The 18,771-nt window shown below is 39.5% G+C and overlaps 1 protein-coding gene across 1 annotated transcript; it reads left to right on the forward strand.

Moving 5' to 3' along the window:
* Positions 1-12,972: 12,972 nt before the first annotated feature.
* On the forward strand, positions 12,973-17,704 carry LOC115573265 (uncharacterized). Its single transcript, XM_030403980.1, has 2 exons — positions 12,973-16,727; positions 17,337-17,704. Exon 1 carries the CDS (start codon positions 13,231-13,233, stop codon positions 15,103-15,105), a length of 1,875 nt encoding a protein of 624 aa, XP_030259840.1. The 5' UTR covers positions 12,973-13,230; the 3' UTR covers positions 15,106-16,727; positions 17,337-17,704.
* The last annotated feature ends 1,067 nt before the right edge of the window (positions 17,705-18,771 follow it).

Here is an 18,771-nt window from a genome sequence, read left to right on the forward strand (position 1 = left end):
TTGTGGCGATGCATTTTTCAGGTGATTCAATGAGTTTGTTAAAGGTTTGTTTGGCTTCAGAAACACGAGAACCGTCTCAGCTCATAACGGAGCACTCCCTCCTTCAGTTTGATCAAACAAATCAAAAACACCACATTTGGAGATTACGTGGTTTTGACTGGACAGTGACAATATATTTCTTCTGACCTGTATTCAAACATAAACATCCACCTGTCACATTTGAGCATCTTCAAGCTGTGGTACAATCTGACCAATCACAGCTCTGTTAACTGCTGTCAGAAGTCTGTCGTTAGTCATTTTTGGGCAGGATGTTAAAATAAATGAGCTGTTCTGAATGTTGATGGATCAGCACTGAGAATTTATAAAAACAGACCCAGCAAGTGTTACAGCAACATCTTTAGTTGGTGTTCTGTTACAAGTACCAACCAACATTTAGTGTCACAGTTAGTCAGTGCAATAGTTTTGTTTATTTGTATAAATGTCTCACTAATTATATTTTGTTCCCTTTGTCTCACACACACACACACACCACACACACACACACACACACACACACACACACACACACACACACACACAGACACCTGCAGCAGGTTGCCTGAGTTTCTCCACCTTCACCTGCATTAACCTTGTGAAGTTAAATAAACCTGTTTGCACTCTACTCTGTTTCTTCTGTCCTGCCAGAAACTACAGCAACAACAAACTGATCAGAAATGACAAACATAATTCAGTTATCTATCAGGTTAAAAAGAGCTGTTATCATTTTAAATATTGCTTTATTAAATTTTATCAATTGCAATTCAAAAAAAGCATTATTACACAATACTTTTGACAGCTGATGAAGCTCAATGTTTCTTATGTTTTATTGATGCAGTAAGTAAAAGTCATTTCACAACATGTGTCTAATCTTCTGATTAGATTCTTTGGTACAGAGCCGAATGCGTCAAAGTTTCCTGTGATGATGAGATAAAGAAGTCATGTTCCTCCAGCCACTAATGACAAGCTGCTGATGAGGGTTAATATAGAGATAATCGGGTGAGAGGTGTCAGTGTTTGCTCGTCCTCAGAGCAGAATGGCTGCAGTCGCAGAGCTCTCCTTCCTGCTGTTTGCTCTCATCAACAACATTCATGCAGAAGAACGTATCATCATCAAAAAGGAATCGGACTCTTTCACCTTCAGTCTCCCCGAGGAGGCCGACTCCTGCCTGATCTCCAGACTTGTTGGTGAGGAGAAGCTCGTCCTGTGGAATACCTCTGCCCTCTGGTCCCAGAACTCCACAGTACCTGAAGACTTGAAACAACGACTGTCAGTTGTCAGCAGAGACAATATTTCTTCTTACATGATCCAGAACCTGACCCACTCAGACTCCGGCCAGTACCAAGGGGAGTGTTGGGGCACCGTGACGTATGAGAAAAACATCACTATTATTATTTGTAGTACAATAAATGAAGACAAAGATATTCAAGTCAGAGTTGGAGAAACAGTGGACCTGCCATGTGAGGGAGCGGCTGACAATCTGGACATCCAGTGGCTCAAGAGTTATTCTGGATATTGGAACAACTTTTGGACGAGAGTTTTTGGGGACAGTGTAACATCAGTGATGGACAATGTTGAAGGAAGATCCCAAGTGGCGAAAACCTCATCAGGACTTCGTATTTACAACCTCACGTTATCACGGTTTAATATTACACCTGTCTGGTGATGAACCAACAGCAGTGTGTCAGCAGTCATCCCTGTGGAGTTAAACCTACCAGGGGAGGGGATCCTCCACACAGTGGGAGAGACAGCTGTGTTACAGTGCCGTGCTGCTGAGTTCACTGACGACCAGCCTCCACTTTGGAAAAAGTATAATGGGAATGACTCCTTCTCAGAGGTGGGAAAAAACTACTCACTGGTGTTTTCATCACTTCAGTTAAATCACTCAGGTTTATACCATTGTGTGATCTACAACCATGTTCAAAGGTATCACCTGGTGGTGTGCCCCAAATCTGGCCCACCTGCTGTCGAGCTCTTCTCAGAAGGAGACAATGTGACTTTCAGATGCAGAGGTTGGGAAGAGGGCTGGAGGCACCTCTGGTTCATCAAGTCAAACCAAACAGAAGGCAGACTCTTGATGATATATTATTTAGCAGCTGATTCTGATCTGAAGAGCAGACTGAACAGATTTAGAGATGATGGCTTGTTGATTCTCACTAATGTCTCACTGGAAGACACAGGAGAGTACTGGTGTGCTGTGGCTGACCCAAGCGACAGTGTGTGTCATCCTCCAGAACTGTTCTGAAGTCCAGAGAGCCCTCTGGGATGGACTTCACCCTCTACACGGTGAGGTCCTCACTGCTCCCTGGTCTGCTGGTGATCCTCTGTGTTGTTGTGGTCGCTGTGAACCAGAGGACCAGGAGAGGAGAGCAGCGTCCAGCTCAGACAGACAGTTAATAAACAAACTGTATGTTCATACTTACTCATCATCATGGTTTATCACCTGTTGTACATGTAAGTACTCATTCCATCTTTAATACAGGACGTTCTATATTATATTATATTATATCATATAATATCATATTATATCATATTATTTTGTATTATGATGTTATATTTTATTATATTATGTTATCTTATATTGTATTGTATTATATTGCATCATATCATATTATATCATATTATGTTAAACTATAAAATGTTATATCATTTTATGTTATTTAGGTTATATTATATTATATTATAAATGTTGATGGTGGCAAATTAATGCAGATTGAACATATTTGAACTTGAGAGAAAGATGGAGACAGATTTTTGTTATTATTATTACTGTTGATAGTAGTATTAGTAGTCGTAGTTGTAAATGTAATTGTAGTATTAGTATCTGATCATTAGACGTATTGTTGTTGTCTTTCAGAGACGACATAATATATGAAAATAAATATAAAGAAGGGAAACAATTAATTACACCTGAGTTAATATTTATTTCACTGCCAACAAAACATGCTAACTGTAAATGTTGATAAACATCAGTTGCAACTTTATAATATCCATCTGAATAATGTTTACAGATGAAATACACAGTATTTATTAACATTTACAAAGTATTATCAACATCAGTTGCCACGTCATAATAAACAAGTGCTTAATAAAGAGTTTGTAAAACATCTGATTGTTTGTCAACAGTGGAATAACTATTAACTTAACTTTAATTAGATATACATTTATCTTTTATCAATTTAATTATAATTAATTTCCAATAACAGAAATACTAATGATAGTTTTAAGGATGTCCCCTCAGTTTATTAGTTTGTGTATAGTGATGTATAATACTAATAATATGTATAATGTATAATAACATTATGTTTTTAAGTCATTTTTAACATGTATGCAAGTAATGTTTAAGCATTTCATTGAAGGTATATTTTTTAATCCTTTTACTTAAAATGAAATCTTGTTCTGATGATTATGTTTTTTAATGGCTTTGATGCATACACACACACACACACACACACACACACACACACACACATATATAATAACTGTATGTTGTAGTGTTGTTAGTGCTGTATAACTGTTATTATACTTTGGTCTGTATCAGTCATCTGTATAAATGAACAATACATGTTGATTCCCAGTTTTTACTGTGTTGATTGTTACTTCTGATCGTAATTATCATAAGTAACCCATCTCTCAGTGTGCAAAATACATCTTAAAGTCAGATTAACTCCAACGTTCACATTATAGTTTTTATCAGTGTCTGTAGTGTTTCGTACAGCAGCGTGTTGCTGCCACGCCACAAAAAGAAAAACAGTTCAGTATCATGTTATAATGTGGAAAGTTTATTGTTATAATAAAAATGTTGATGTTTTAAAAAATATCTTTTATAGCATGAAAATATCTCATTACATGAAATGTTTTTTAACAATAAGTGTTTGCTGTTATAATGTGATCAGTTTGTATCTCATAATATGAAAATGTGTGTTTATTATGTAAAGAGCTGTTATCATTTTAAATATACTTGGAACATTTTACTGTTTTTATTATGTTTAATAAATTACATTTTAAAATGTATGAAAATGTATCTTGCTGAATTTTATTACTCGGCATCAGTCATTTTATTTGTCTTCAATGAATATTGATTTGCACATATAAGAGTGACAGAAGTTGTGTGAACAGGCCTGATAGCAGCTTCAGTCGAGGAAAAAGCAGAAAATATCTGTAAACTGGATTATAGCTCCCAAACTTTTATTACAAGTGTCAACATTTAAACTTTAACATCCATCTCATCAGGACGGCTTAAATCCCTCCATCACTAACATCTCCTGTGATAAACATACAGGTCCTGATGAGGGAAACACTTTGAAAACCAAAACATAACAGAATATTACAGTGATTATTTTCTAAGGGAACTGTCTGTCTGACTGTGTTTATTTCTCCTCATTAATCTGGTGCATCTTGTTTGTGGATATGATGGAGACACATAAGAACACAACCAAATGAGCTGCATCTGTTATCACTCATCTAAACGTATGAATATATACAGTCGTTGTACTTAAATGATGTGAGCCATGACAGCAGACACACACAAGTCAGTGATCCAGTAACTGGTTTCACCTTGGACCAGTCTGAACTGGTTTCACAGACTTGTTTGCTGCTCAAAGCGATTCTATTTTCTGGACCCCGCATCCTCCGGGACAGAGCAGCAGCAGCAGCCCGGCACAGCCGAGGCTCTGATCCACCGGAGGAAGTGAGATTGATCGGTGCAGAGAGAGACAGAGGCCTGGAGGAGGCAGCAGCTGCTCGGGGCGCACAGCGGAGCCTCTCAGCGGCTGAAGGCGCAGACAGTCCCCGACAGAGAGCGCGGACCTGCCGCCAGCATGACTGCAGACGTGGCGGTGTCTCTGGTGCTGCTCGCGGGGATCGTCGCACTGAGCGACGCGACCCGCAGGTTGCTGACCAGGTGCCCTCGCGGACACCGCGCTCTCCGTGTACGCGGTGGAGCTCGTGTACACCTTCCAGCTGTGCTGCTGCACGCGCAAGCTAAGGCTGCTGTCCGAGGTGGGCGGGATCGACCCACGACTCGCGCTCACTTTTGAAGTACCTGGCAGCCGTGATCCACGGGCTCGTGCACGCGTACCACGTGAGGGTCTCCGGCTGGTGCGTGCCGCCGCGCGGGCCGCTGTACCTGTGATCTGTGGTTTGGGTTTGTCTGGACTGCAAGCGCGCAATAAGCTTCTCGATTCTCGGTGCATCAGCCCCGTTCCAGTGGAGCTCGCACACGCGTTCAGTGGAGGAGAAATACCTCGTGCGCGCGGTGGCTGCAGAGATCGCAGCAGTGGTGTACGCAGGTATGACTGCTCTGTGTTGAATGTGATGATGTCGTGTGAATAATCGATCTGGTGACACTTGATAATAACCATCATTAATAAATGTTATTGTAGAGTTAATTAAACGTCAGGAGGAGCTCTACGTAGTTTTAGAGAAACTCAGAATCTATATATTTAGAATATTAATGAGGTAATAATACAAACTCAGGAAAAGAAGGTCCCCCGAACACTGAAGCTAGAACGGTGGCAGGGTCCGCCACATGTAAACAGGGTAAAACAGTATCAGTTGTGTCCTTTAAGGTCAGTATGTTCAGTTTATTCAGTCGTGGAAACAACAAGTTTGATTTTTTTGTTTGTTTGGCAGAAAATATAGACAAACATATAGACATTATCTTGATGGTCATGAGAAAGTTGATCTTTAAAAAGATAAAAAAAAAGTATGAATTAAAGTTGAATTTACTGTAAATTCCCCATTCATTCATTACAGTTTGTATAAAGTGTGACCTTGTCTAACACAGTCTAAGACTCAATGTGAGGTCAGAGGTCAGCCTGATTCAGTGTGTTGCTGTTCGGCCCTTCAGTGTGTCTCTAATCACATGCAGCAGAATAGAGTGGTGCAGCCATGATGTATGTTTGTAGGCTAACCCAGAAGTTAGCATCGCTCTGGTTCCCTCCACAACAAGCCTTCCACACTGCTGCCCTGAGGAATGACAGTAAGATGACTTTCTGCAACACCCATCTGACACTCAATATACAAACTGGGCAGAAACAGTGTTTGTGATGTGCATCAGTGTTGCAACATCCTCCTTCTCAGAACTCACTATCTGAAGACTTTTAACCAATAACAGAAGATTTCCTGAAAACATAGTGTTGCTGTCCAATCAAAACCACTCATCTCCAAAATGTGAACTTTTCATGACCTAAGAAAGTTTATCAGCGACTAATCAAAAAACATCCTGCTCTCATTTCTTTCCTCACCCCTGGCCCTAATACTCCTCCGTATAAAGCAGCCATGTTTTCAGCTTTGTGGCGATGCATTTTTCAGGTGATTCAATGAGTTTGTTAAAGGTTTGTTTGGCTTCAGAAACACGAGAACCGTCTCAGCTCATAACGGAGCACTCCCTCCTTCAGTTTGATCAAACAAATCAAAAACACCACATTTGGAGATTACGTGGTTTTGACTGGACAGTGACAATATATTTCTTCTGACCTGTATTCAAACATAAACATCCACCTGTAACATTTGAGCATCTTCAAGCTGTGGTACAATCTGACCAATCACAGCTCTGCTAACTGCTGTCAGAAGTCTGTCGTTAGTCATTTTTGGACAGGATGATAAAATAAATGAGCTGTTCTGAATGTTGATGGATCAGCACTGAGAATTTATGAAAACACACCAAGCAAGTGTTACAGCAACATCTTTAGTTGGTGTTCTGTTACAAGTACCAACCAACATTTAGTGTCGCAGTTAGTCAGTGCAATAGTTTTGTTTATTTGTATAAATGTCTCACTAATTATATTTTGTTCCCTTTGTCTCACACACACACACACACACACACACACACACACACACACACACACACACACACACACACACACAGACACCTGCAGCAGGTTGCCTGAGTTTCTCCACCTTCACCTGCATTAACCTTGTGAAGTTAAATAAACCTGTTTGCACTCTACTCTGTTTCTTCTGTCCTGCCAGAAACTACAGCAACAACAAACTGATCAGAAATGACAAACATAATTCAGTTATCTATCAGGTTAAAAAGAGCTGTTATCATTTTAAATATTGTTTTATTAAATTTTATCAATTGCAATTCAAAAAAAGCATTATTACACAATACTTTTGACAGCTGATGAAGCTCAATGTTTCTTATGTTTTATTGATGCAGTTAGTAAAAGTCATTTCACAACATGTGTCTAATCTCTGATTAGATTCCTTGGTACAGAGCTGAATGCGTCAAAGTTTCCTGTGATGATGAGATAAAGAAGTCACGTTCCTCCAGCCACTAATGACAAGCTGCTGATGAGGGTTAATATAGAGATAATCGGGTGAGAGGTGTCAGTGTTTGCTCGTCCTCAGAGCAGAATGGCTGCAGTCGCAGAGCTCTCCTTCCTGCTGTTTGCTCTCATCAACAACATTCATGCAGAAGAACGTATCATCATCAAAAAGGAATCGGACTCTTTCACCTTCAGTCTCCCCGAGGAGGCCGACTTCTGCCTGATCTCCAGATTTGTTGGTGAGGAGAAGCGCGTCCTGTGGAATACCTCTGCCCTCTGGTCCCAGAACTCCACAGTACCCGAAGACTTGAAACAACGACTGTCAGTTGTCAGCAGAGACAATATTTCTTCTTACATGATCCAGAACCTGACCCACTCAGACTCCGGCCAGTACCAAAGGGAGTGTTGGGGCAACGTGACATATGAGAAAAACATCACTATTATTATTTGTAGTACAATAAATGAAGACAAAGATATTCAGGTCAGAGTTGGAGAAACAGTGGACCTGCCATGTGAGGGAGCGGCTGACAATCTGGACATCCAGTGGCTCAAGACTGATTCTGGATATGAGAACGACATTTGGACGAGAGTTTTTGGGGACAGTGTAACATCAGTGATGGACAATGTTGAAGGAAAATCCCAAGAGGTGAAAACCTCATCAGGACTTCGTATTTACAACCTCACGTTATCACGGTTCAAATATTACAACTGTCTGGTGATGAACCAACAGCAGTGTGTCAGCAGTCATCCTGTGGAGTTAAAACTACCAGGGGAGGGGATCCTCCACACAGTGGGAGAGACAGCTGTGTTACAGTGCCGTGCTGCTGAGTTCACTGACGACCAGCCTCCACTTTGGAAAAAGTATAATGGGAATGACTCCTTCTCAGAGGTGGGAAAAAACTACTCACTGGTGTTTTCATCACTTCAGTTAAATCACTCAGGTTTATACCATTGTGTGATCTACAACCATGTTCAAAGGTATCACCTGGTGGTGTGCCCCAAATCTGGCCCACCTGCTGTCGAGCTCTTCTCAGAAGGAGACAATGTGACTTTCAGATGCAGAGGTTGGGAAGAGGGCTGGAGGCACCTCTGGTTCATCAAGTCAAACCAAACAGAAGGCAGACTCTTGATGATATATTATTTAGCAGCTGATTCTGATCTGAAGAGCAGACTGAACAGATTTAGAGATGATGGCTTGTTGATTCTCACTAATGTCTCACTGGAAGACACAGGAGAGTACTGGTGTGCTGTGGCTGACCCAAAGCGACAGTGTGTGTCATCCTCCAGAACTGTTCTGAAGTCCAGAGAGCCCTCTGGGATGGACTTCACCCTCTACACGGTGAGGTCCTCACTGCTCCCTGGTCTGCTGGTGATCCTCTGTGTTGTTGTGGTCGCTGTGAACCAGAGGACCAGGAGAGGAGAGCAGCGTCCAGCTCAGACAGACAGTTAATAAACAAACTGTATGTTCATACTTACTCATCATCATGGTTTATCACCTGTTGTACATGTAAGTACTCATTCCATCTTTAATACAGGACGTTCTATATTATATTATATTATATCATATGATATCATATTATATCATATTATTTTGTATTATGATGTTATATTTTATTATACTATGTTATCTTATATTGTATTGTATTATATTACATCATATCATATTATATCATATCATATTAAACTATAAAATGTTATATCAGTTTATGTTATTTAGGTTATATAATATTATATCATAAATGTTGATGGTGGCAAATTAATGCAGATTGAACATATTTGATCTTGAGAGAAAGATGGAGACAGATTTTTGTTATTATTATTACTGTTGATAGTAGTATTAGTAGTCGTAGTTGTAATTGTAATTGTAGTATTAGTATCTGATTATTAGACGTATTGTTGTTGTCTTTCAGAGACGACATAATATATAAAAATAAATATAAAGAGGGGAAACAATTTATTAAACCTGAGTTAATATTTATTTCACTGCCAACAAAACATGCTAACTGTAAATGTTGATAAACATCAGTTGCAACTTTATAATATCCATCTGAATAATGTTTACAGATGAAATACACAGTATTTATTAACATTTACAAAGTATTATCAACATCAGTTGCCACGTCATAATAAACAAGTGCTTAATAAAGAGTTTGTAAAACATCTGATTGTTTGTCAACAGTGGAATAACTATTAACTTAACTTTAATTATCTCTACATTTATCTTTTATCAATTTAATTATGATTAATTTCCAATAACAGAAATACTAATGATAGTTTTAAGGATATCCCCTCAGTTTCTGTGTTAGTTTGTGTATAGTGATGTATAATACTAATAATATGTATAATAACATTATGTTTTTAAGTCATTTTTAACATGTATGCAAGTAATGTTTAAGCATTTCATTGAAGGTATATTTTTTAATCCTTTTACTTAAAATGAAATCTTGTTCTGATGATTATGTTTTTTAATGGCTTTGATGCATACACACACACACACACACACACACACACACACACACACACACACACATATATATAATAACTGTATGTTGTAGTGTTGTTAGTGCTATATAACTGTTATTATACTTTGGTCTGTATCAGTCATCTGTATAAATGAACAATACATGTTGATTCCCAGTTTTTACTGTGTTGATTGTTACTTCTGATTGTGATTATTATAAGTAACCCATCTCTCAGTGTGCAAAATATATCTTAAAGTCAGATTAACTCCAACGTTCACATCATAGTTTTTATCAGTGCCTGTAGTGTTTCGTACGGCAGCGTGTTGCTGCAACGCCACAAAAAGAAAAACAGTTCAGTATCATGTTATAATGTGGAAAGTTTATTGTTATAATAAAAATGTTGATGTTTTAAAAAATATCTTTTATAACATGAAAATATCTCATTACATGAAATGTTTTATAACAATAAGTTGTCACATTATAATAAGAAGTGTTTGCTGTTATAATGTGATCAGTTTGTATCTCATAATATGAAAATGTGTGTTTATTATGTAAAGAGCTGTTATCATTTTAAATATACTTGGAACATTTCACTGTTTTTATTATGTTTAATAAATTACATTTTAAAATTCATGAAAATGTATCTTGCTGAATTTTATTACTCGGTATCAGTCTCAGATCATTAATCTGGTGCATCTTGTTTGTGGATATGATGGAGACACATAAGAACACAAACAGATGAGCTGCATCTGTTATCACTCATCTAAACATAAGAATATATACAGTCAGTGTACTTAAAGGATGTGATCCCATGACAGCAGACACACACAGGTCAGTGATCCACTAACTGGTTTCACCTTGGACCAGTCTGAACTGGTTTCACAGACTTGTTTGCTGCTCAAAGCGCTATCTGCGGCCTTCTTCGGGTAGTCAGACGGAGTGATTGCGCAGCACTGTAAGCCAGTCAATGAGCTTTTATTTTGGTACTTCCGGTGACAGGCAGTGTAAATTCGCATATCAGCTAAATATTTAACTTCACTCATGACATATAGATTTAACATTTAGCATTTAGATTCAACATTTAGATTTAGATTTAACATTTAGAATTCATATTTAAATGCATCATTTTATTTAACATTCATATTCATATTTAACATTAAACATTAATCATTTAGATTCATATTAAACATTTATATTTAAACTTAACATTTAGATTCAGATTTATTATTTAGATTTATATATAACATTAAGATTTAAATCTAACTTTTAGATTCAGATTCAACATTTAACGTTTAGATTTAGATTATTTATTTAGATTTACATTTAATTATATTTTTACGAGAGAAGTGAATATCACAAAGTTCACAAAAATCACTGTAAATCTGGTCAAAAGTAAGTAGTAAAATTTCACATATGTTTTTTAATGGGGTTTGTTGCTAAATATGGCAAAGTGTTGCTGTTAATTTTAGCATGTTCAACGTTACAATCAGCGCCCCATAACAAACTGTGTCTGTGACGTGCAGCAGTGTTGCAACATCCTCCCTCTCTGAACTCACTTTCTGAAGATTTGCAACCGATAACAGAAAGCTCCTGAAAACATACGTTGCTGTCCAATCAAAACCACTTCTCTCCAAAACGTTTCATGAGTTAAAAAAGTTTAGCAGTGAATTTGTGAAGGTCTTAAATGTGTTTTTTCTGGGCTTATAAAACACCACTGTATATGAACTTTATGTAAATCATGAAATATCTTCCTATCTTCCGTTCAGAACTAACATTAATTGTTCTATCATTAAAGATTTGCATGAATACAGAGGTAAATCTGGGTTCAGGCTGTGAGTAGAAAGTAGCTCAGGCCCTGCTACACTTTTAGAAAGTTTTAGTCCTCCTTCTTAAACATACTTTGTTGAGCAGTTTAGCTCATGCACATTAAAATTTCCTGGTTAAGTCCACTTTTTTCTCAAAACTCCAGACTGCAGCTTTCAATAAATCCAAATAAATCCAATAGTTGATCAAATCTAAATGAAATCCACCAAGGCGCAACACTTGGGGAGGCAGGCTGGGGCGTTGAGGTGGAGCACCCTGGGAGGTGGGGATGGAGGCCCACAGTGGAACCCATATGGAAGGCTATTTTATGTTTTATTACGATGTTATTGATGATTATCTCCCTATAAAAAGTTTTTACTGTCTTTATTCTTCACATGAGTTACAAACTAGCCTCGTGAAACAGACCTGCTTCAGTTTATTCACTTAATTCACATCATCTTACTACAGCCACCCCTGTTTTTTATTGTCTTTTTTGCTTTTATGAAAAACAAAGACGATAGAAACAATTAGGCTATTCTGTTGAGAAATCTTGTTTTTCTCTGTTGCTGGAGTTTTGATGAAAAAAGTGGATCTAGCCAGAGAATTTGAATCTAATGTGATGAATGTAACATCTTAGATAAAAAAAACAAAAAAACATTGCAAAAGTATTTTTGTTATGGCTGTCAAAGTTAACGCGTTAATCATTTGCAAGCCAAACACATGGCAGATGCAGAGAGCCCACCGCCAAAAGCAGACATCACCATGTTTTGATCCCATTTAGGGTGAGGGGATATTTTTTGAGCCTTTTATTTTCCTGCATGATTTAAAGTGTTGAATAAACATTTTCATAAAGCAAGCATATTTTCCCCTTCTTATGTTGTTAAAAGTATTAAGAACATGAAAAAAATACATTGAGGTACATTTAGAACAGAAAGAAATGTGCCAAAAAAAATTGCGATTCATTTGCGATTAATCAAGAGTTAACTATGGACAAAATGCGATTAATCACAATTAAAAAATTAAATCGTTTGTCAGCTCTAATTTTTATGCATTAAAACTAATTCTGTCAAAAGAAATTTTATGGCTATTCAGCTGCAGATTTTTCATGTTTATAACATTAGACATGTAAATTCACAATGTATTTGTGTAACAGCCATTTTGAAATCTCAGATGCATGACAAAAGAAAAATGGCTGTTGTGCCTAGCAACGGTTGCTATGCTGCTGGTGTGGTGTGGGGGGAGGGACTAAGGTTTTAGAATGTCTATGATGTATGACCTAAGGTTCTAGAATGTCTTTGATGTATGACCTAAGGTTCTAGAATGTCTATGATGTATGATGCGTAAACAGAATGTCTTTGATGTTTGACCATATAGAATATTAACCCAGGTTTCAACACACACACATATAGTTGTAGACTTCATTTCTGCTCAGACCAGTACGTGGAAACAACGCTAAGTAATTGAGAGACAAATCACACATATTTGGTAGTCGACTTAATTTCTGCTAGTGTTAAAACTTAGACCAGTACGTGGAAACTACGCTAAGTAATTGAGAGACAAATCACACACATTTGGTAGTAGACTTAATTTCTGCTAGTGTTAAAATCAGACCAGTACGTGGAAACTGCGCTAATTAATTGAGAGACAAATCAAAGATGATCGATCAGAATACAGCTACAGGCAACATGGACACAACAGCCACACAGGACACAACTCAGACACAGGAGCCATTTGGCAACGATGCTTTCCGACCACAGGTTGAATCCTTTTTTCAAAGGATGACACCAGGAAGATGGAGAATGCTGAGTTTTGGAACTCCTGATGAGGCCACAAGGATTATGCTGGCAGACCTGCTTTTACACATAAAAACATCTGTGTGTAAAGATTTGCTGGACCATCTGAAGAGACGTGCAGATGTGACTTTGGACAGTCAAACGCTAGATGCGTGCAATGTTACCGACGGACTTACTCAGACTTTCGCTGACGCTCTGGGCGTTTCGGACCCAGTCCAGTCTGTCAGCTCGAAAGAGTTGTCAGACTTGGTTGACAAAGAGATCTCAGAGAGCGTCAACTCTGCACTCTCCTCTAGTTTGGACAGCACGGAGCCTGTGATGGGTCAGCACATCACTCCCCCCAGCAGACTTAACGCTATGGTTGAACATGCCAGCAGAATATTAATGGCATTCGCAGGCAAGGTTAAGTTTTCTTCCAGTTCTGTGTTAGGTGGACGGAAGAAGGAAGAAAATCTTAAATCTGCCTCAGTCAGTCAGTCATCAGTCAGAACAGTGGAATTAGACAGCCAAGAGAATATCTCATCAGAGGACAGCTTTGTGAAAGCAACATCTAAAGCTGCCTTGAGAATAATTAGGAAAGAGCTGGATGACATCGCAGAACCTGTTTTGGATGACGTATCTGCGTATGAGACGCTGCAATCCGAATCCTCTCAGGAGATTATGGCTGTTGCAGATGACATCGCTGAGCTGATTGTTGAAAAGATTGCGAGTTTGGAAGAGACAGGTGTTGCAAGTCCCAGTCCAAAACCCAAACAGGAGCCCAAACTGAAAGTAGTGTGCAGCAAGATAAAAACCTTTCTTGCAAAGAGTCTTGCCAAAGCAGGCATTTGTCGCATTGCAGCAAACCTAAAGGCACAATACCATCAGGACGCGGACGATGAAAGCAGTCAGTCAATGCAGTCGCTCATAGATAGTATTGACTCTTTGCTGCAGACAGAACATGATGAAGATGGGGAAAATGAGCTGGCTTTGATACCTTGGTTCAAAAAGATTTCCAGTGGTGAATCACAGGAAGTCACACAGGAACTGAGTTTGGTCCTCTACGAACACCTCACAAATGGAACCAACCCTGAGGTTTTCCAAGAAACACAAACACCTGGGACACAAACCTGCTGTAACAGTGATGTTGCCATTTCACGTTCTGTCATGTATGCTGACATTGAGATCCAAGTGCGGAATTTTCTAGCCCTAATGAGCTGGTGGCTGCACACTCAGAGTGACAGCCACAGTCAAAGTGTGACACGGGCTTTAATGTACCAGGTACCAAAGTCTCCCAAGACAGCCTCCAGAGTTGAGGAGACACCAAAGGTAGTACAAGACAAATTGTCTGTCGAACTACTTGTTGAGATGGTGGTTTGGGACACATTCCTCAAAGTCCATGTGATTCCTGAAAACAAAGAGGAGATCATTCAGCGTTTATTCCAAACCACATGGGCTAAGGTGGAAGGTGCAGATTTAAACATCAAATCTTTAAAGAAACTCAGAAAGGCCATTTTTAAAGACCTGTGTATAATTTTAGGCAGTGCAGAGACACTATTGCTTGCAATGAATATGGACGACCCAAGACTTGATAGTTGCATTGCATTGATTTTTAAAGATCACCTAACGACCCCACCAAAAGAACCCTGCACCATCTGCAGGTTCTTCTCCTCTGTGGGCAAATTCTTCTCCAAACCCTTCAGAGGTAGACGAAAGATTGGTCTCATAGGGGCTGCTGGGAATTTTCTACCTGTGTAAAACGTGGGGTTGTGCAGAGATGATCCCCACTTTCAAAGATCATCTGACGACACCATCAAAACAACAAAACGTCATCTGCAGGTTCTGTGGCCCGTAACAGCCTGAGACCTGAAGTGACGTAGGGTTTACTCCGGGATGCTCCGGTTTCTCCCACTTTCCTTGCAACCATGAAGCCAATGGGGGCTTTGAAGCCCTTAAAAGCTAATTGGTTGCAGGAGGCTACCTTGATGTCAAGGCTACTTCCTACTCCTCTGGCCTCTGTCAATGTATGGAGACCAGTGGAGCAGGAGGCTACCTTGATGTCCAGGTTAGCTTTAATAAAAAAACAACTTCTTTTCCCACTTTCCATAGGAAATAGACAATTGGAAACTGGCCCGTAACAGCCGGAAACATGAGGCTCTCTGAATTTTTATGTATCTTCTGTAATGACATAGGGTTTACTCCGGGATGCTCCGGTTTCTCCCATCTTCCTCGCAACCATGAAGCCAGTGGGGGCTTTGAAGCCCTTAAAAGCTCATTGGTAGCAGGAGGCTATCTGGATGTCCAGGCTACTTCCTGCTCTTCTGGCCTCCATCAATGTATGGAGACCAGTGGAGCAGGAGGCTACCTTGATGTCCAGGTTAGCTTAAAAAAAAACCAAAAAAAACTTTTCACAACACTTAAAAAAACCCCAAACATCTTCTCTCACTTTCCATAGGCAATAGACAATTGGAAACTGGCCCTTAACGGCCGGAGACCTGAGCCTCTCTGAATTTTTATGTATCTTCAGTAATGACATAGGGTTTACTCCGGGATGCTCCGGTTTCTCCCACTTTCCTCGCAACCATGAAGCAATGGGGGCTTTGAAGCCCTTAAAAGCTAATTGGTTGCAGGAGGCTACCTTGATGTCCAGGCTACTTCCTGCTCCTCTGGCCTCTGTCAATGTATGGAGACCAGTGGAGCAGGAGGCTACCTTGATGTCCAGGTTAGCTTTAATAAAAAAACAACTTCTTTTCCCACTTTCCATAGGAAATAGACAATTGGAAACTGGCCCGTAACAGCCGGAAACCTGAGGCTCTCTGAATTTTTATGTATCTTCTGTAATGACATAGGGTTTACTCCGGGATGCTCCGGTTTCTCCCATCTTCCTCGCAACCATGAAGCCAACAGGGGCTTTGAAGCCCTTAAAAGCTAATTGGTAGCAGGAGGCTATCTGGATGTCCAGGCTACTTCCTGCTCTTCTGGCCTCCATCAATGTATGGAGACCAGTGGAGCAGGAGGCTACCTTGATGTCCAGGTTAGCTTAAAAAAAAAACAAAAAAAACTTTTCACAACACTTAAAAAAAAACAAAAACATCTTCTCTCACTTTCCATAGGCAATAGACAATTGGAAACTGGCCCTTAACGGCCGGAGACCTGAGCCTCTCTGAATTTTTATGTATCTTCAGTAATGACATAGGGTTTACTCCGGGATGCTCCGGTTTCTCCCACTTTCCTCGCAACCATGAAGCCAATGGGGGCTTGAAGCCCTTAAAAGCTAATTGGTAGCAGGAGGCTACCTTGATGTCCAGGCTACTTCCTACTCCTCTGGCCTCTGTCAATGTATGGAGACCAGTGGAGCAGGAGGCTACCTTGATGTCCAGGTTAGCTTTAATAAAAAAACAAGTTCTTCTCCCACTTTCCATAGGAAATAGACAATTTGAAACTGGCCAGTAACAGCCGGAAACCTGAGCCTCTCTGAATTTTGATGTATCTTCTGTAATGACATAGGGTTTACTCCGAGATGCTCCGGTTTCTCCCACTTTCCTCGCAACCATGAAGCCAATTGGGGCTTTGAAGCCCTCAAAAGCTAATTGGTGGCAGGAGGCTACCTTGATGTCCAGGCTACTTCCTACTCTTCTGGCCTCTGTAAATTTATGGAGACCAGTGGAGCAGGAGGCTACCTTGATGTCCAGGTTAGCTTTAATGAAAAAACAACTTCTTCTTCCACTTTCATAGGAAACTGGCCCTTAATGGCCTGAGACCTGAGGCTCTCTGAATTTTGATCTTTCTTCTGTAATGACATGGGGTTTACATCGGGATGCTCCGGTTTCTCCCACTTTCCTCGCAACCATGAAGCCAATGGGGGCTTTGAAGCCCTTAAAAGCTAATTGGTAGCAGGAGGCTACTTTGATGTCCAGGCTACTTCCTACTCCTCTGGCCTCTGTCAATGTGTGGAGACCAGTGGAGCAGGAGGCTACCTTGATGTCCAGGTTAGCTTTAAAAAAACTTTCACAAAACTTTAAAAAACAACTTCTTCTCTCACTTTCAGTAGGAAATAGGCAATTGGAAACTGGCCCATAATGGCCAGAGACCTGAGCTTCTCTGAATTTTGATGTTTCTTCTGTAATGACATAGGGTTTATTCCGGTCTGCTCCGGTTTCTCCCACTTTCCTCGCAACCATGAAGCCAATGGGGGCTTTGAAGCCCTCAAAAGCTAATTGGCAGCAGGAAGCTTTAAAAAAATCTTTTTAAAAACAACTTTTTCCCCACTTTCTATAGGAAATAGACAATTTGAAACTAGACAAATAGAATACAAATATTAATCAACAGTGATTCAATAAAAAAACTAAAATGTTAATCTATTACTTCTCTCTCTAATCATTTGCTGTCAAAGCTCTAAATGTTCAACTCAGGCTGAAATTTTGCAAATTCAATTTTGTTTGTGCACAAAATACAGAAAAAAACATTTGCATGTGAAAACCACTTTCGACTTTGCAACAAGCAATTCATTCTCGTGCCAACATTTAAGCTTCTAGAGCTCCCTGCAGTCTCGCACCAGTTTCAACATATAACTACAATAGTGATGGGAGGATATAAGATTTTATTGTTGAACCCGACAAAAACATTCAGGATAAGATGATTGTCGTGAATTTCCATAATAAATATAATCGCAGATATTCTCGCATCAGTGACTTCAAAAAGCTGTCTAGCTCGATAACATACAGACCTTTATAACTTCTTGTTATATTTTGAATTGCACAAAGATATCACAGATTCCAAACTGGATAATGACAGAGATATAAGGTGCCCACCACCTATTTATCCAAAGGACTGTACGATTTTTAATTTCCTTATCTAAGATTGTTTGATTGCTTTTCACTAAAAAGGATGTTAGTAAAATGTAAGATGCAGTGATTACAGTATGTGGTAGAGCCATTTAAAGAGGACATCATGATAACATCCTGACCTATGAATACATTTTGTGTAATAATGTAGTCATGTGTCAAAGTCGTCAATAGAGTGTTGCAGGGATGATGTAGTATTGTAGGCTAACCAGGAAGTTAGCATCCCCCTGGTTCCAAACATACATTTTAGTTACTTACAAATGTGTTCATCAAGATAATCTTCATCTTGTGAATCAAATCGCTAGATGTTTTAGGTTATAAACTAGGTTATAAACAGACTACATTGCCGTCACATGACTTAAAGCTGCAGTCTGGAGGTTTGATAAAAAAGTGGACTTAGCCATAATATTTCAATGAGCACAGCTCCCAGGTCAGTCCTTCTTCCTCTCTGCTGGCTGCAGCCCCAGCCTTCTAAGCCCCTCCCCACAGAGGATTGTAACCACGGAAACAGAGGACACCAGATAACCAAGATGTCACATTCAAAATAACAACAACAACAACAACATAAGCCCTGATTGTT

The sequence above is a fragment of the Sparus aurata genome, chromosome 2 (genome assembly GCF_900880675.1).
Source record: "Sparus aurata chromosome 2, fSpaAur1.1, whole genome shotgun sequence".
NCBI classification, from domain to species: Eukaryota; Metazoa; Chordata; class Actinopteri; order Spariformes; family Sparidae; genus Sparus; species Sparus aurata.

Coding starts and splice junctions, on each gene's coding strand:
- LOC115573265 (XM_030403980.1), top strand. CDS start 13,231: ATGATCGATCAGAATACAGCTACAGGCAACATGGACACAACAGCCACA.